This window comes from Amblyomma mixtum, chromosome 1, assembly GCF_055824585.1.
Source record: "Amblyomma mixtum isolate Tamu chromosome 1, ASM5582458v1, whole genome shotgun sequence".
Taxonomy (NCBI): domain Eukaryota; kingdom Metazoa; phylum Arthropoda; class Arachnida; order Ixodida; family Ixodidae; genus Amblyomma; species Amblyomma mixtum.
Genome location: NC_143012.1, coordinates 209544639 through 209564313, shown reverse-complemented (window position 1 = coordinate 209564313; position 19675 = coordinate 209544639). Strand labels below are relative to the sequence as shown.

The 19675-nt window shown below is 51.1% G+C and overlaps 1 protein-coding gene across 4 annotated transcripts in view; it reads right to left on the bottom strand.

The window, feature by feature from the left end:
- Positions 1-19675, bottom strand: part of LOC149370763 (uncharacterized) — a 42596-nt gene that overhangs the window by 9161 nt on the left and 13760 nt on the right. For all 4 annotated transcript variants that reach the window (XM_089563001.1, XM_089563017.1, XM_089563007.1 and 1 more), the window contains exons 7-11: positions 17359-17546; positions 15336-15581; positions 12535-12764; positions 6065-6178; positions 421-5086 (exon numbers count right to left, since the gene is read on the bottom strand). In XM_089563001.1, the coding sequence (XP_089419127.1) occupies positions 421-5086; positions 6065-6178; positions 12535-12764; positions 15336-15581; positions 17359-17546 (5444 nt within the window). The remainder of the gene's footprint in view (positions 1-420; positions 5087-6064; positions 6179-12534; positions 12765-15335; positions 15582-17358; positions 17547-19675) is intronic.

Below are 19675 nucleotides of genomic sequence, written 5' to 3'. Positions count from 1 at the left end.
TGGCGGAGTGGTTAGCTCATCTCGCACTCCAGAGACCCTGGTTCGATTCTCCAACTCGACCAATTTCCTACTCGGTTTTATTTATTTATGTGGTCTGACTAGAAAGGTTAATTAGGCATTAACTGCTTAACTATTATTACTCAGTTAGTCATTAATTACCATGCAGTTATTCCGATATCATTCAAATGCCATCGATTAAGCATCGATTAAGTAATGATTGCCATATGCCCATATAAGCCACGTAACCGAAACGCAGACACATCTGCCAACACGGATTGCTAACGACAGCATGAGGCATTAAAGGCTTTCGCCTTAAAAGAGAACTGCCTCCCAATGCTTGAACACCACCACACCACGCGATACTATATTTCACTTCCGCAATGCTTTGCTGGCTGTTCTTGCGTCCCAAGCTGTGCTCACCTTGTCCTTGACCTGCATCTCGACAGCCGAGCTGGGCAGCTCGTCGAGGATCTGGAGCTGGCTTTCATCCATGTTGCGGCCAAACTTGGACTCGGACCGGCTCCGGGTCACACTCGACGCACTGCCCTTGTTGCCCCCCTTCTCCATCACAAAGTGCACCACCTGCTTGGAGTCCCGCGAGGAGGCACCACTGCTGGCATGCCGCTTGGACTTGGAACCCCTGCCAGAGGCCTTCCGGTCGGGCAGGAGGGCGTCGAAGGTCGACGACCCCCTCTGCACCACAGACGCCAGCTGCTGCTGCTGCTGCACCACTGCTGCAGGCTCCGGAGGTGAAGATGGAACATCCGTGGGGGAATACAGGAGGGGCGTCGACACATCCATGTCCACCACCCCCGTCTGCTCCACCGTTCTCGCCGCCGGCTCGGGGGGCAGGGTGGCCAGAGTCGCCGGAGCGGTGGCGGCGGGAGCCGCGACTATCGTCGGGGTGGCGAGCCGCACGATGGGGGGCGGTGGGGGCCTCAGGGGCATCAGGCCCATGGGTGGGGCCAGCAGTGCCCCCAGAGCCGGTGGCACGAAGGGCGCCCTCAGGCCCAGGATCACGGGTCCCGCAGCCGGGGCCCATGCCCCCGCGAGGCTGCCCACCACGGTGGTCAGCGGCCGCGCCGGCAAGAACGGCGGCGGAGGCTGCAGCTGGAGTCCCGTCACGGTGGGCAGAACCGCAGGACCGGTGACGGGGGCCACCACCGACGGCAAGGCTGCGGCTTGCGGTAAAGATGCCGCTGAGGCAATGGTGGTACGTGACGGCGGCTCCGGTTCAGGTGGAAGTGGGGGCAGCTCTGGCTCTGGAGGAGGGCACGGGTCCACCTCCGACGCGGCCATGGGGGGTGGTGGGCTCGGGCTCTTGGTGGGCTCGCACGGGTCGTAGCTGTTGTCCTCCGGTGGCGAAGGGGGTGAGGGTGGCGGCGGAGACTGCGGAGACAGCTGGATCGCGGCACTGCTCGATGAGATGGGTGGTTGTGGTAGCAAAGGCGGAGATGGCTCTGTAACTGGAGGAGTGGCCTGGGACAACGTCGGTGACTTGTCTGCCGTGGCGGGCGACGGTGGGGAGTCCTGGACCTCCGGGGGAGTGCTGGGCTTGTCAGCGAAGTTGTCGCTTCCAGAAGGGGAGGATGCTGAGGCGCGATCATCAAAGTCGTACGCTGGCGACCGATCGACGTCATCTTCGTCGTCTGGCTCACTTGCATCACTCTCGTCCCTGCCACTCTCACGACCAAGCCGATGGTGACGACGCCGCTTCTTGGTCACCAAATCCTCGTCGCCACTGTCACTGCCGTACTGTGGGGTGACAGGCGAGGATGCTTCACGCTTGCGTGACCGCGACTCTCGGGCACTCGACTTGTGATGCACATCAGGCTCCTTCAATGGCACAGGCGCAACTTTCGGCTCCTTCTTGCTGCGGTTAAAATTGACATTAATAATAATGCTGTCACCCTTGGCAATCACCTCCTTGGACTCTATGGGCGTGTGCTCGTCAGCATCCTCCAAAAGTGGGCTAGGCGAATGCTCTTTCTGTTCAGCCTTATCGTGCCAGTAGTCCTTCTCCACGACCACCTTAATCTTTTCCTCAGTCCTCCGAGGCTCCCTCACCTCGCGGATTATTTCCCGTGAATCCCTCGTCGACTCCCTTGTTTCTCTCGATTCCCTCGAGTCTTTTGATTCTCGGGCGTCTCTAGATTCTCTCCCATCCCTTGATTCTCTGGTATCCCTGGATTCCCTGGCATCCCTCGATTCTCTTGTGTCTCTCGAATCTCTCCCTCGACTTCCTTCATCCCTCGACTCCCTGGTATCCCTAGAGCTCCGTGTCTCCCTCGAATCCCGCTTTTCCCTGGATTCCCTGCTGTCCCTGTCATCATAGCGTCTGGATTCCCGTTCCTCAGCTCTCCGTGACTCCTTCTGCTTGGAGAACTTCTCCACTGAGCGATCCTCCGAGTGGTCCCTGCGGTGACGACCACTGTGCCTGTGCTCACGGCGTTCCTTGGAGCTGCTTCGTCGCCGGTCTTTGCTACTGTGGCGACCATGGTCTTTGCTGCTCCCACTGCTGCTGTGTTTGTCTTTCTCTTTGTACTTGTCCTTTCGATCTTTATGAGACGAAGATGATGAGGATGATTTGTTCTCCTTACGTGATGACTTTTCCTTCTCTTTGTCCTTCTTGTGCCAATCGCGTTTTTTATCTGGACGTACGTAAAGCTCTCGGTCGGGCCGTCGCTCCTTTTTCTTTGGTGGCGGTGGTGAGTGAGAACTTGCCCGAGCTTCCGAGTCCTTGCGCACCATGTTTTCCGAGCGCTCAATGCGAGATTCGGCCTTCTCGCGTTTCTTGATTTCCCGCTCCTTGAACAACACTGTGTCGTCCCTCTGCTTGCCATCCCGGTAACTGCGCTCGCGAGAGTGCTTGGACAGCTTCTTCCAGCTGATCTCACTGCCCGAATCGATCCGGCCAAGCACGCTCGTGCGCTTCACTTCCACGTGTGACGTCGCTGCCATGCATGTATCCTCGCTCATGACCCCAATGCCAGCTTCAGAGCTCGTAACGTGACTGGCCACCTTTTCGCTGCTCCTCTTGAGCTTAGGGATGCGAGGCAGCTCGGAAATGTTGATGCGTGGCGGCAGTTCGATGGTGTCATTCATGAGGGCTTCTGCCTCTTTTCGTCGTCGGCTGGAAGAGGACGACGACCGCTCCTCGACGATCTCACCTTCCTCGCGGTCCTCATTACTACTGGTATTCCGCCGATGACGCCGGTGCTTTCTATGGTGGCAACTCTCCTTCTTATGTTTACTTTTCCTGTCCTTCCGTGCCGGCTTCTCCTTTGCTTGCTCCCGTCGCCAGGGCTCCTGTTCCCTGACAACGTCCTCGAGATTGTCAACCAAGCCGTCTGTGCTACCTGGCTCGGAGATGTCCTCCATGCCATTGCTGGCATCCTCGATCAGGCCTTCCTCGTCTTCCGTGTCTCTCAGTGCACCTTCTTCCTCCTCTTCTTCCTCGGGTGAGGTGATGTCCTCTGCCCCAATGCTGTCCAGGAGGTTCCTCACTCCACCATCATCCAGCTCCTTCGCTTCCTCTGGTGCCGGTGAAGCAATGTCCTCGCCTGTTGGCCCCTCAGCCGCAAGGCTGCTCTCCTCTTGCTCTTCTCCTTCCTCCTCGTCTGGTTCGGCTTCTGGGCTCTCAATTTCCTTTGGAGACGACGCATTGTCCTCCGGCGTGTCGTCTTCTTCCCCCTCATTCACATCTGCAGCGGCCTTTCCTTCACTGTCCTGCCCGTCTTCACCGTCTCCATCACCACGCTCTGGTGCTTGGTCATCGGCTGGCTCCCCGGCAGGAGACACAGGAGATGCAGGTCCCGATGACTCCTCCCCACTTTCAATGGGTGAAGCCGCAGGGACCGCCGCCTCTTCCATTGGTGAGGCTGGTGCATCAGCAGGAGGTGGAGATGGCGCTTCCTCTATGGGTGAAGACGGTGCGTCGTCGACTGGGGGCGAGGTGGGGGCATCTGGCACAAACGAGGTGTCTTCTGTGGGAGACGCTGGAGTGTCTTCCACTGCTGCCAACCCTGTTTCTTCCTCTTCCTCTGGTTCCTGTTGTGGGCTCTCATCCTCATCGGCAAAGGGCTGGCCCTCAGTCTTATCTTCCTCCTGCTCTTCGCCACCTCCAGCCTCACCTTCGCCCTCGTCGCCCCCTTTAGACCCGCTGTTCTCGTCCTCGCCTTGCTCGCCATCACTCGAGTTGCCATTCTCCACAATTTCCAGCCCACCATCTTCATCCGACGCTGGTGAGACGTCTCTCTCGTTGTCAGGCGATGGACTTCGCACGTTGTCAGTTTCCAGTATGGGCCCTTCCTCCTCACTCTCTTCCGCCGCTCTCGACTGCTCGTCCACATCCTCTTCGTCTTCTGGTGCCTCGCCAATGTTTTCTTGCTCGTCTATGACCAGCTCGTTCTCGCTTGACGAGGCTCCCTCTTCCTCGTGGTCCACAGTACCGCTCGGAACGTGCCGCGGCACATCGTCTCGGCTGATGGGAGCCGCCACCAACCTCATCGGGCTCTCACCATTCACTGAGGGCTCCACGTCATCCCCATTGTGGTTCATTCCACCCCCATCCCCACTCTCATCGCCGTCGTCAATGTCACTATAGATGTCAATGTCATCATCCTCCTCCACTGGGCCATTTTTGGCCCTTTCTCGGCCATTCTTGCGAACATAGGTGTCCGGAGACGGCACCATCACATGATGGTAGCCACCACAGCCTTCACGTTGCGCGTGGTCGTCATTGTGCCGACCGCTTGCACCGTTGTCGCCTGACGAACCAACGTAGTCCGATGCGGTGGTGTAGCCACCTGATGCCCGCCTGGCAGGTGGCGTGGAGGTTGAGTGGCCGCCTCGGCTCGACGGTGGAGGAGAAGCCGGGGACTCCGCGGGGGGTGAACCAGGGGGACTCCGAGGACACCGGCGCACCGTTGACGGCACTGCGCGCAGGTCGAGGGAGCCGTCGCGCTGGACAACAGCACCGGCCAGGCCCCCTTTGGAATGGAACACCGACTGCATTTCCAGGATGCTGCCCAGCAAGTCGCCGCACGCGGGAGGCGGAGACACCTTGGACAGGGCTGCACGCACCCTGCAAGTGAACATGCACACATGCGTACAGTTATCGTAGGCATAAGCAGTGACTTTTCAAAAGAGTAGCTGCAGACGCATCCCTGACAGCTGAGCAAACCCTTCGCCTTTCCCTTTCGAATAGCCACATTCCCGCTAAGCAGGAACACATTTGTTAACATTACAAAAACATTATTGGTTTGGTTTGGTTTATGGGGTTTTACGTCCAAAAGCGACTAAGGCTATGAGAGACACCGTAGTGGAGGGCTCCTGAAATTTCGACCACCTGGGGTTCTTTAACACGCACTGACATCTCACAGTACACGAGCCTCTAGAATTTCTCCTCCAAAGAAATTCAACCGCTGCGGCCGGGATCGAACCCGCGTCTTTTGGGTCAGCAGCTGAGCACCATAACCACTGAGCCACTGCGGCGGCTACATGAGTGACGACTGATATGCAAAAAGTATAGTATGTGCAATGCAGGTCCTGCAAGTCCAACTGCAGCACATTCTATGAGGAATGCACCCCAGTCTGCAAGAGAGACAGCTAACTGGCCCGTGAAAGATGCGCACATACACACACACACTACTACTTCTACTTTCCAATGACGAAAAGCACAGAAACAGTTCCACACGAACGGCACGCGGCCAAGTCTCCAGCTGATCCCCACCAAAAGCCAGAAGCAGTGTCTCGGGGAAAAAAGCAAGTTCAGGTATACCCCCCCCACCGGGGCCCTCGGGAGCAGAGCAGCAAAGGCACGCCAGTACGGCAGCGCAAACTTCAAGGGAAGAAAATCATTTTCAATTTTAGTCCATTTCTAAAGTCACCGATTTAACCCCCACTCAGCAAATTCAGCCGATTTACAAGTTCTCAATGGTAATCCATGGATGCATGCTTTAGAAAACACTGGCCATGTGTTAATGTCTAGTGCACTGCACTTAAGACTACATAGAAGAAGGGTGTGCTGCGGGCGAGAGAGAAAAAAAGGAAACCTGCTCACCGGCTCAGCGACGATGATGCAGGCCTTGCGATGACTTTCTTGACTTGGCTCACAGATTGTCGGGGTAACCTTGGTCGGGCAACCATCAGTTCATTGCCACTATCTTCACCACAGCTGGTGAAAAACCAAGAGGACAAAGAAAAAAAAAGGGGATTTAAGACGATACACTAAAAGCTGATGCAATGCTCCGCACTGCGCTACACTGGCCACCTGCAACACAGGCTGTCAGTTCAACATCTTTATATGCTTTTTTTGCTGGGTTTTAACAATCACACACAGCCTGAATGACAGCAAAGTAGCTGCCAAGATAAGCAACGCAGAAGTTTCTACGAAAACGCTCACATGTTCAAATGAGCTGTGCACAATCCTTAACTACAGTCGAACCCCGCTACAACAAAAGTTGCTTCAACGAAATATCTCCAATTCCCTGTCAGCTCGCCATAGAAAGTAATGGAAAATTTTTGCTCTGCGAAGCTGGGTTTAAAAATCTATCTTACAATAAAACGAGCATATAGCCGCCCATCTGTGTACTTCTGTAGGTCCACGCTGCTTTGTTTCACTAAAACTTTCGCTGGAACCAATTCATCCACTCATTCAAACGCACATGAAGACTGCCATTGCTTGTGGTGATGACAATTTGGCTGGCTGCCTTCTTCCAAGCCAGAGCCGCAACCAATCCGTCGCCAAAGGACGCAGCAGCCTGGCAACAACAGCAGCGCATTTGCCCGAATTTTTTTCACTCGTGCTTGTGCGCTCACGAGCATGGTGACTTTGTCTAGGAAGTGGAAGTTCCTTTCATTTGAAGAGAAGGCACGAATTATTAGTGTGGCATCCAGCGGCAGGATAAAGGGAGATGTTACAGTGACTTCGGCATCTCACAGAGCACGCTGTCAACAATCCTGGAGTCGAAAGACGCAATAGCCCAGGGTCTTTCTTTGGGGACATCCGCGAAGCGAAAAAATCTGATGCAAGCGGCTCACGAGGACCTTGAGAAGGCTCTCTACACATGGCTCCTCGACGTTCGCACAAAGAAGATGCTGATCAGTACAATGGCTCCACCCTACAGAGGCCAATGTGGCATGGGCAGCCCTTCAAGACTCCGGAGATGTTCCGGCCGATGTTGACATCAACGATTACGTCGCTGCTGACAGTGAAGTGCTAGCTCACGAGGAGCTGAGTGATGAAGCCATAATTAACTCTTTCGGGACCGCCCAAAAGAAGGCAATTCTGATACATGTTTGAAAATATTTTTTATTCAACAAAATTTTTGGACTATCTTGTTGAAACATATATCATAATGAAGCTAAATGATTGGGCTTTTATTGTACAAAAATTGAAATAACTGAACAAACTATATGATATAAAAAAAATCTCAAAATACAAATTTTTACTTCAAGGAAAGAAAAAAAAGTTGGAAATTTTTACATATGAAAGTAAAAAACAGCACTAAAAAAATTCCAGAATATACAAAATGTGCTACAATACCTCTATAATAACTGTGAGGCAAAAAAACATTGCACACTTGTGTACATTTTTTTGTGTGTGTGATTTCTCACACCACTGTTCACGACTCACTTCTGTGCCCGCTCGCTGTGCCACGCGACGAAGCAGTTGCGCGAAGCATTGAAGCACAAATGTGCATTACAGTCACTGCAGAAAACCGTGGTTTTCACTTCACTTTTTGTTTGCTGATAGCACAGCTTGCAATTTTTGCGTCTCTCCACTTTTTCGGGCTTGTGAAAGGGGGGCTTTGCGGGTGGTGGTGGGGGAGCACGAGCTTGCTTGGATCCTTCAAGTTGAAGAAGCTGTTGGATCAATTCCTCTCGGAAAGCCAAATGGTCGAAGGAAGCATTTCTGGCCAGCTCAGGGACTTCGGGGTGTAACTTTCGGTATTCCTGGAACAGTATGAAACTGTTCACGCATGCAATGTCGATGCAGTGGAAGAAGAGGGTCTTCCACCAGCGGACGCTACGCATCAGTACATTGTAATAGCCAATCATCTGGTCTGATTTATCTACTCCAAGCATTCCAGAATTATAATCATGAATTAGCAAAGGCTTTGGGATAGAAATTTGGGTCCAGGTACTTCCACTTTTTTGTCTTCTTTTTGCGGTGACTGTCTCGTTGGCTGTGTGGATTGTGCTCATCATATTTACCAGTCGTCGGTCTTTCCATTGTAAATAGAGAATTTCTTGGTCGCGCAACCATCTAATTTCACCTCTTTTAGCTTTCTTTTCCCAGCGCGCATCCTTCAATTCAGCAGGGAATCCCCGGCGGTCTTTTCGTGTAGTTCCACAAGCCAATGTTTTCCGGTCGAGGAGGTGACTGAACAGGTGCGTTGAGGTGTAAAAGTTGTCCATAAATATTCTATACCCCTGATCAAAGTATTCTGCACACAACTGGCAAACTACATCAAAAGCCAACCCGTGGGGGCCTGGCTGCTCGCGCTTGCCTGTGTATACAGCAAACTGCACTGTATACCCGGTGTCAGGGTCGGCAAGCACCCACAACTTGTAGCCCCACTTGGTCACTTTGTCCTTGATGTATTGGCGTATCCCTGATCTGCCTTTGGATTTCACCATCCGCTCATCCACAAAGAGGTCTCGGTGAGGCTGAAAGAGCTTTGCCGACACTTTGTTCATGTGCTCCAGAAGCCACCACACAAAGCGAAGCTTTCCTTTCGATAGCTGCGTTGCATCGTCCAGGTCAGCGACGTGTAGCATCGCAAGGAGCGCAATGAAGCGACGCCGCGGCATAATTCGTGGTGGCAGCAGACCACTGTAAATGCTTCCCACATTCCAGTAGAGTTTGATTCGTGGCGCTTTCAAGATGCCCATATAAATTACAAGGCCAATGAACTTTATCATTTCACTTGGAGTGACCTCTTCCCAAGACCCATCTGGACGGGCATGAGTGGGCTTCTCCAAAATCTTCATCCAAGCATATTTATCGGTGTTTTCGCAAATCGTTTCGATTACTTCGGCCGTGAAAAAAAGAAAAAAAAAAGTCCAGGGCGGTCAGAAATCTCTTTGTGGTGCTTCTGAGCGCCACACCCACATCTTCTGTGAGATGTACACCAGGCTCCCGCCTGGGAGAAAACTGGATACGCTTCTGCCGCGGGGGCAGGAAGTCGTTCCCGTAGGTTGTGGAAACCCTACCAAACAGAAAAAAATAACGAGAACATGTAGTGATCCCGCGTAAATACACAAGAGCGAGCGGAAACTGAAACTATGTACAGTAAACTCTCAGTTGTACGAACTCCGGTTTATCGAATATTTCAGAATAACAAACTTTTTAAAAAGCCCCGGCAGTTTTCTTATAGATTCTATGTGCAAATGTTTCACTTAAACGAATTTCGGAATAGTGAATATTTCAGTTTAACGAACTCGCTCAGAGGACCCAGGCTTATTTTTCCGATCAGTTCAACGAAGTTTTGAGCCCTCCACTGCAGGCGCAACCGATGCCCGCCCTCATGACAGAGATCTGTCATCATCTGGAGGTCGATAGCAATAGTACTTTGTTTGAAGACTATGCACTGTGTGACAGTGCACTGATTAGTTGTGCTGGATAGACTGAACTGGAGATTGTTTCCAGTGTTTGTCCAGAGGAAGACGAGTGCGATGAAGAGGAGGCAACTGCAGAGCCAGTTTCAAGCCCTATATAACTCTAGCTGAGGTTGTAGGGTGCATCGGAAAGTTCAGAGACTTTGTGTCTCAACAGCAAGCTGTGCCAGAAGTTTACAAAAACATTGACTCTTTCGATAGTTTTGTAACTTCTTGTGCTCTAAATGTACAAGTACAGAAGAAGATTAATGATTTTTTTTTCAAAGTGAGAAAGGCAGCGTTTTAACTGCTATGCACCTTGTATAAGTTACGTATAAATTCAATTTCACACTTTTGACACTATGGATGCCATGTCTTATGTTAGTCTAGTGAATATTCAGTTTAGTGAACTTTCAGTTAAGTGAACTACCGTATTTACCCAATTCCAACGAGCACCCGATTCCAACGCGCACCCAATTTACGGCACCAAAAAAAAAAAAAAAATTTTCAAGCCCCGATTCTAACGCGCGCCCGATATTAGTAATGAAAAAAAAACTACAAGCCCCGCTTCTAACGTGCATGTGACTTCCACGAATGAAAATAATTTGCAACCGTTTTTATATTTTAAGGAGAGATGCAGGTGAAAAAACCGCGATTTTTTTCGATAAGTCGATTTTGTATTTTCTTGCGTTTTGTATTCCCCCAAGCCTCTTCTTTATTGTGTAAAAAAATCAAAGCCGATAATCAATGGGAAGTTAGTAAAAAATGCAATTAAAGCACTCGCGGTGGCTCGCGAAAGTGCAAATTTGACCGAATTTCGGGAACGCGGCATTTCGCTCCACGGCGTCGCCCGCTCTTGAATATTCGCGGGGAAATAGGCCTACCCACCTGCGAGAAGCCACTTCGGCAGCGGCGCATTCTTGATAAAAATACGGAAAAAAAGACCGTCGCGCCCGAGTCGAGCGTCGCGACTGGCCCTTCAAATCACGTGGTACGATCGGAGCCCTTCCATTGGCTACGAGCATTCCACCGCACGGTCGGGCGCAGACGCTCTTTCTTCGTTCTGCCGCCACCGAGACGTGAACCAACGCTTCTGCCCGGGTTTTTCTCCTTTCTCCGCTATGGATGTGACTGAGAAACGAGATTTTCGTTCACGCAAGTTCCTGACAAAGCATCAGTATAGAGGAAGACGCCCCAAGCGCAAGCGGAGAGCTCCGGCTACGGGAGGTTCGTCTGCTGCTAGGCATAACTGTGGCAACGGCGATGCACCATATGGATCCTTCAAGCTTCTTGCGGAGCATCCATGACTTCGTCAGTGCATCTGAGCGAAAGATAAAGATCTTCAGCGGCCAAAACAAGCGTAAAAACGAGCGCGGAAGCGCTGTTATCTGTAAGATCGGCATGATGCACGACCTCGTCAGCGGCGCGGCGTGCCCCGCCTGCGGACGATGTAATCTCTGTCAGAGAATCGGCCGCAAAGCAGAAAGGAGTCTCATTGTTTTTGGAACTTTACCGCCGAAATGACGCGTTTCTGACAACCGTTGTTTCATCAACATATTCTTCGAGCCGCGTATCTCGATCGTGCAACGGCAGTGATGAGGCGTCCGCCCGCGGCAGTGCACGGGATACCATCGCCGTGTACATGGTCGTTGAGCACGCGACCAATGACAAGCGCCACACCGGTTGCAAACGGCTCCTGCGACGCAGAAAACGACGAGCAAACGTGCTCCCATGCTTGCCAGCAGTTAGTGAGCTCCCGCATCGTATAATGGCGATGACGATGGGCAGCTATGGGGCAGTTTCGGTTTGCACTCGAATCCAACGCGCATGCGATTTTGAGACGTATTTTCCCGAAAAAAGGTGCGCGTTGGAATTGGGTAAATATGGTATTTCCTTCGGTCCCTTGAAGTTTACTCAAGTGAGAGTTCACTGTACTCACCTTCGGACACTAGTTGACGGTCCTGGTGATGGCAATGCTGCATCACTCTCTGAACTGAAGTCGGAGCTCGAAAACTCATCTTGAGACTCTTCGCTGCTCGTCGGATCAGAAAAATCCGCAGTCGAAGCAGCTGAATAGCGCGACACACGCTTCTTTTTTCGCGCGGCCTGACGCGACGTCGACGCCATGCTTCCCAATCTCGGCCGCCGCCGCGCCTAAGATTAAAATCTCTCCTAGGTCGCCGCCTGCCGTGAGAGAGGCAAACTACGCCAAAACGAAAACTAGAGATGTTCGACAACCCCACTAGATGGCGACACGTGTTCCAGCGCGAGCATTTTGAGCTGCAAAGCGCGCGGAATTTGATCGTGCATTTTTGCACAATATCCGGACCGCGGTCCCGAAAGAGTTAAGGGTGCTCGCCACAGCGACGCATCATCGGATGATGACAGCGACGCAGCGGATTTAGCATCACCATCTGCACTAAAAGTGATGGAAGCAGCATTTGATGTGCTCCGCAGATTTATTGGTGCTCACGATGACAACGTCGTGATGCAACTGCTCACCGAGTGTGAAAGTCGCGCCACGCGCTCGGGGCAACAAAAAAAAGAAGCAGAAGCTGACCGACTTCTTTGGAAATAAAATGTTTTGGGACTATGTTGTCCAACCTGACACTGTTTTTGGGCTGTTTTCTCCTCAACAAAATTTTTCGAGCGCCCCGTCAGTTTCGTTGTAGCGAGGTTCGACTGCACTCCATTTCTGATCACACATCGAGGCACGAAGCTACAGAATCGGCGTGCACGTCAAGCACTGCTCCCGACAACAACAGCACTAAGCAGGGGAAAGGGAAGCAGCACGGACAATTACTCCAGTCGAAACAGCAGCTGGATCTCGCCGACGGACCAGTCAGTCCATGACTGATGGGGAACAGACAGTGAAATGGCGTGCAGTGAGGAGAGGACGCGGAAGACTAACGGTGGCACGCTCCTCACCTGCCGTCGAGAGAGACCAGCTCGTCCCGATCCCCAAAGAGGGAGAAGGAAAGGCCCTGGGCAGAGCCCCTGGCATAGGCGGAGGAGGAAGAGGAGCCCAGGTCCACCCGACGCATGAGCGGCAGGCTCTGGCCCGGCGGAGGCCGCGCCAGGCCCAGGCGATCAGCGATCCGCTGCCGCACCGACGGGGGGCAGGCCAGGGGCCTCGAGGACAGCCGCGACCGGCGCGTCTGCGAGGGGATTCGAAACAATTAATTTCTCTTCAGTCATCAGGTCAAGAAGGTCAGAGCATACAATCAACTGCAACCACACACCTGACCAACCACAGTGTCACAACAAACAAAAAAGAAGGCAATGGAGAAACACGATTGGAAGGCACGGCAGTCACTTCGGTACGGGGTTTCACCCAGTCGATCTGTCGTATACAGCTAGCAAAATCTTTCATTTTCATAATGCGCTCTCTACCCCTTCTTACTGGTAGTTGTAGGTCTAACAAAAATGTAGCCTGGGCCCTGTAGACACAACCATTACAAGTGGGTAGCTTCCCCTAGCAATTGGCAAATGGTTCAGACATGACAAATGCACAACTCATACAGCCTGTGGGCAGAGCATGACGCAGGGAAAGGTTTCCCACACCGATTCTATCTCAGTTTTTGAAGTCCAATGATTTTTTCAGGCTGTTTAATTATTCCGACCATTTTTCAAGTCATGCCGAGTACAAGAACATCGTTTGGCAATCTAGTTAATACCATCGCAGCACTCTGACCACCAACATCTCAGAAAGGGCCTGAGTCATCAGCAATCCATTTTAGCCAAGCAGTTCTCTTATACATTTTAATCACATTGTAACCTACCGATGTTCATTTCCCACTATGAGTCTATGCATTTTTCTGTCAACATGACTGCAACGTTTTTGTGCTTTGCAATGCATTTTTTCTCCATGTAATGCCTCCCTTCATGTAATCCCTCCACTAATGTACTGTATTTTTATGCACATAACTCGCACTAAAGTTCGCGCGAGCACAATCAAATACTAGGGGAGGGTGGGTGCAGAATTAAGAGGTAGGGGGGATGGAGGTTCGGTTTCAAGGCTGTGCGCAGCGTCCTATACAACGCATGCAATCCCCATCTTCATAATGCTTGTTGGGTCAACGAGCAACCAACACAGGCCTGTATGCTAGATGAATGGCTGACGTACTCTACGTCCTCACACCAATGAGACGTATCTGAAAGACCGACACTACACTGTTTTCTTCCAACGGATCATCGATGTATGGAAGGCAATTCCAGTCGACATGGTGCGTAAAGATTCAGGAACTGTGCAATCAACAACAGCCTGGATGGATCGGAAGATGAAGACAACTTCGAAAATGACGACAAGGCATTAGAAGACGGCAGTGAGCTTCTCATTATAAAATTGTTTCGGTTAAAACATCACTGAATGCCGAGTTAAAAAAAGTTCCGAGTCACATTTCGTTCAGGTAAGTGTCCGGGTTATACGAGGGGACATTTTTTGTTCTTTCAAGGGGGTCAAATTTGGGGAACAGGTTATATGCAGGCGGGAGTTATACAAGTGAAAATATGGTAATTATATGCAGACAAAGGTCTGATCATATACAACTAAGAATACTAAAATTCAATGCATAAATCAAGTATTTGAATTCATACTCAATTTGCACTCGCAGTAATAATCCTAAGCTTTAAAGCTCCATCGGTCCTGTCCGTATGCCTTCAGGGGCTCAGGATGCCAACCATTAACAATAACAATATAAAGTCTAATAAACAGACAAAAAATATGCCCGCAGTTCTACATGACTGAATAGTACTGTATTTACTAGCGTAATGAACCCATTAGCATAATGAACCCACCCCCTACTTTTGTCGTTGAGAAGTTGCTATTTCTTAACCTCGTGCAAAAATCACGCATTGTACCTTCGGGGCTGGTGTTCAGCACGTTTGTTTCATCTCACTACGACTGGCCGCCACTGCCTGTTATCACAAAATATTCGGATTGCGCCGTGATACAGCAAGCACCTTTTGAAACAAAACAATTTTAAACACTGGCAAGAAAACACAAAGCGATGCAGGGACGCAACTTGTTGACCATGCGCTTCGTTAACGACTGACTGGTGAATGTGTGGGCAGCTGAGCGGGCACACGGGCGGAATAAAAAAAAAAAGAAAGTCTTAACAGAATGTCAATTCTTTGACTGCTTTTCAGGCCAAAATTGCTGACCTGTTCGAACTTCTTGCGCTTTCTCACGTTAGACGACACAAATTCACTAAGCCTACCAGCTCCATAAAACAGAAGAAATCAGAAAATCTGACGAGTTTTATCGCTTAAGTTTTGATGTGCATTTCTTGAGACAAAGCGACAGCTTCGTGCACCTTTCGTTTGTCGTGAACGTGAGACACAGTGGCAGCAAGGGCGAATCGGTGGTAAAGTGAGAGGCCCCACTTTGACAGGCCTTGACAGGACCCGCCTCGACAGGCGCAGCCATGTTGCCTGAACGTGGAGCTTTCCTTGCACTAATTCGCCCGGGGGAGTGCACGCATTCCTTTCGAAAAGAAGGAAGCGATCTCTACCAAAGCTACGCACTCCGTTCGTGACCCGGCGGAGCGCTCGCAATCTGCCATTGGAGTTCAACATAAACAATACCTTCAGTCCCACTTCAGGCACTCCTGATGAGAGACGGGAGTTTTAAATTTGGCAGCTTCACAGCATTTCGCTGCTTGAAAACCTGCGAAAGAACACCACCCGAATCGCGCAACCGAAAGGAGAGACATGACATTGGCACTCACGGTGCGGCGGCTGCTCTTGCGCTTGCTACCCTTGCGGTGGGACTTGCGGCTCCGACTGGAAGTGGTTGTCGTCTTGCGCCGCTTGGTGGTGGAGCCACCTTTGCTCTTGGTCTTGCGTTTCCGCCGGTGGCCCGTGCTGCGCCGCTTGCGACTCGACGTTGTCTTGCGACTCGACGTCTTCCGCCGCCGCTTGGGTGCCGACCGCTTCGCAGGGGTTCGTTTGGTGGATGATGATGATGACTGCGGCTGAAATCCAAAAGGAGAGAAAAATAACAGAAGGTGCTACACATTAGACCCACTTTACACGTGCTCTTATCTGGACTCGACCCACAGACTGGCAATCTACAAAACAATTTGGGACTTTAAAATGTCAAGATTTGATATAAGCAAGTTCCAACCGTAGGTAGCAAAAGTGTCACAGCTGCTTCATGCTCTTTATTAGATCTCAATAATTCGAACCCGAATGTAATGCGAAGGCAAGATAACCACTGGTCCTTTAAGCGTAACAGAGTGGATTCCAAGAGAAGGCGAGCATAGCAGGGGGCGGCAGAAAGTTAGGTGGGCAGATGAGATTAAGAAATTTTGCCGGAATACGGTGGCCGCAACTGGCGAAGGACAGGGTTAATATGGGAGACATGGGAGAGGCCTTTGCCCTGCAGTAGGTGTAGTCAGGCTGATGATGATGATGATGATGAACTCGAACCCCGTTAATTTCGAAATTCAGATAATCTGTTCTGCCGGTGCGCTCCTGGCCAACACCCACGTAAGTCAATGGTGTCCATGAAGATCTCAAGACCTGCATCCCCCCTAATTCAAACGAACTCCCAAGTGGAGCTGCCCTGAGGTGTGACCAGCTCAGCACGCGATCCTTCGAATGCCCTTCATGTTGCCCGCAAACTCTTGATGTGCATGCAATGGCAGGCTTGACGATGACTGGATGGCCCTTGTCACTAGGGCAAAAAAAAGAAAAGAGGCCGGTTGCATAATTTCCTTTCCAAACTTCACTGCCAGCCCACAGGACAGTTTCGTCACAAGGCAGCCAGCTAGTTGAGCCCATGTATGTGCTGTTGCAGGTGCTAATTGGCACATCGCTGGTCTTGTTCTTTTTTTTTTAATGTACCTTGCCGCTCTGATGCCAAAGCACGTTTCCCTCTTTTCATCCGCATGTTTCCTCTAAATGCTGATGCAGGCTATTCATGCGGCGTTTGCATGGTGAAAACCTTTGCACACACTTTCGTTGCTGCTTCTGAGGAGGCTGCACTGCTATTGCGCTGCAACTTGAAGGAAACTGCGGAACGCACCATTTTTTGAACCCCTATGGCAGGCGCTCTCCTCAAACGATAAACAGACACACAGTGATGCTGCGACGTGATGCTACTGACGGGCAGCATCTTGGCGCACTGCCAAGGTCTAGGCTGGGACCGGATCGCAAAAACTAAGGAACCCGCTACAAAAAGCTGAAAGCTAAACAAAAAAAAAAAGAATTCTGGACAGCAAAAGTGGGGGGGCGGGTTCATTATGTGAATGGGTTCATTGTGCAAGCATATACTTAACCAAACTTCCTCACTGCTATGCACGAAGAAATGAGCACGCAGAGAAAAAAAAACAAACTAAATTGCATATATTTGCCTCAGGTGATTACGGAAGAAAGAATCACCGTACATTACTGAGTATGGTGAACACACAAACAGCAGATATCTTTTCCAAACGGCACAGATAACAGAGCATAGACATGAAAAAGCAAGGCAAAAAGAAAATGAGTCAAGAACACTAGGTTGGCCAATCCTGCTAGTTCTCACTCATGATGTAACAACAGCACAAAAGCAACATGAGGATGAACGTTATCCAACTTGCTCAACTTTCGGCTTTGCATAATGTTAGTTCTCGCTCAACCAGAGACCGCAGAGTTCAGGCTTCCGGCATTCTCAACCAGAATTCCGAGAAACTGAGAACAGTGGCGACCTCGCAACGAAGGAGAGAGTCGCAACCCCCACAGGAACGTGTTGACAAGCAGCACACTCACGCAGCGCTCAGGTGAGCTCAGGATTTCCTCCTCCAGGGCTGCCCGACGGCGCTGAATGCGGATGCGCACAGTTTCGCTGGCCCGCGTGCGCGCAATTGCTCGGCGGAGGCCACCAGCCTGTCCTGGCCGGAACCGCGAAGCCAGCATCTCCCGAAACTCTTCCATCACATCGTCTGGCAGGGGCTCATCTGCAAGAGGGAAGGACAGAAGCCGTGGTTACGGTCGTGCCTTGCTAATTTATCGTATTTACTTGCATAATAGGCGCACTTTTTTTCCAGAAAATCCAGCTCAAAGTTTGGGGTGCGCCTATTATGCGGGGTAAAATTTCCGGAGATTTTTCAACTCTCAAAATTAAACATACCGCATAAATGCACTCGTGTACGGGCCGCACCACATTTTCCCGAAGAGAGTATTAAAAAAAAAAAAGATCCATGTAAGGGCCGCACCGAAACTTTCCACGACCCACGCGGGAATAGCCTTCGAAATGCACGTGCCGACGCCTCCGCGATCAGCTCCGGCTGCGCGCAACGAGCGCTTGATCGCGGAGGCCACACGCGCACAGAACCTTCCAGACGCTGCCCATGGAGGGCGCCCGAGGACAAGCTCATCATCATCATCGTTTTCCTCCGCCACGAGCTTTCGCTATCCATATCGCCATCAGCATCACCAGCTCCAGTTTTTTTGTTGCTGTCAAGTGCCGGGATCTGTGGTAGCCCGTTAGTTCATCGTGCTTGTGGCTCTGCCGCCGAGTGTTGCTGTTTCAGCTCGATGGGCAAGCACCTTAACAGCTACTCGGCTGTGAGTTTGCTCTCGAGCACGGCAAGCGTGTGGCAGGTTGGAAATTCGACGTGGCTGAGAAGTGCGGCAGTTGCATCTGTGGCGTGCCTAAATTTTCGTACGCGACTCCAAGCGCCGAGGTTTTTGTGGGCCCAAATCGGAAATGTTTCCGGCTGGAGATGAGGCTTTCCAAACAGACGTTTAAAGTGAGCATCCCTGAAAACTGTGTGCGGCTGTTTTGCGTGATGTCGTTGTACGTGCTGTGGGTCCGCAGCAGCTGTGAACGGCAGCAACACTAGTGAGGACTAGTAGTCAGTTCAGCATAAACTTTGTTAAAATAAAGATTGGGGGGGAAGCCGTCGGCTTGCAATCGTGTAAATACAGTATTGATCACAGTGCCAAGTTCGGGGTGCGCCTACTATGCGCGGAAATAAAATTCTGATTTTTCGCGACCAAACTAGGAGTGCACCTATGGTACGGTAGGGGCTCTCAACCCTTTTTTGGCCTTAGGGATCCCCAACACAGCTTTTCAAAGGTGATAAGGAACCCTGCATGTCTCGGCATCCATCCCTTCTTGTCTAACGTGCATATGAAACAAAGACCATGCAGACACACAGCCCCTCAAAAAAAATTAGAGGGGACACAGAGAAGAGCGGCTGCGGCAGCAGCAGTCAGCTCAGACGCATTCTGCAGAAGCCAAGGGAGCTGTGCGCCCTCCGAGTAGAAGGATTTAGCACAGCTTGATCCGCTCCCGCGCGGAGCCACTGCGCATGCGCGAGTCACCCCGAGATAGCCACAGGAGTCATCCAGCTGTTTGCATGTCCGCCCTGTCAGGATCAACCAGCGCGTGCGTGCACACTGTTGGCAAGTGGGAGAGGATAGTGCTACGCTAAATCTCTCTATCAATAAACACCGCCATGCTGGTTACAATGAGAGCACACCGAGTGTAGCGTGGCAGCAGACACCTGGCAGGTAGAGATCTGGACTCCACATTTTCCGGAAGCCTGCTCACATCTGTTGTTGTGAGCATGTGCACACCGGCACGGAGTCCGGGGCTTTGGTAGCGCACGCCCAAAAACCGTATTCACTCGAGACAAATACTTCCAAGATTTCGAATACCAAGCATTCGGATCGAATATCAAATAGCTCACTATTTCACCAAATATTTAAAATCATTGAATATTCGCACATAACTACAACATGGGCCAATACGTAAACCTGATTTCACTCAAACTCATACGTCTCAAAATATTCGACATGCTGAAAGATTTTCATGACAATAAGCTCCAATAAGCACCGCATGTTGGCCACCGCTTATACAGAAAGGTTGCCACAGTGGCCAAATCTGCACGCGTGGCCCGTAAGGTTTCAAGCAAAGGGCCGCCAGAAATCGGCCATGGTCCACAGATGGTGGGCATCTAAACATGCGCCCCTTGCCGCCATCCTCTACTTGGCACAATTCTGGCTGATGCGGATCGCCTCTGCTTCTGGCTTTAAAACTTCAACAGAACCTCAGGCAGTGACATGAGACAAAGACAGC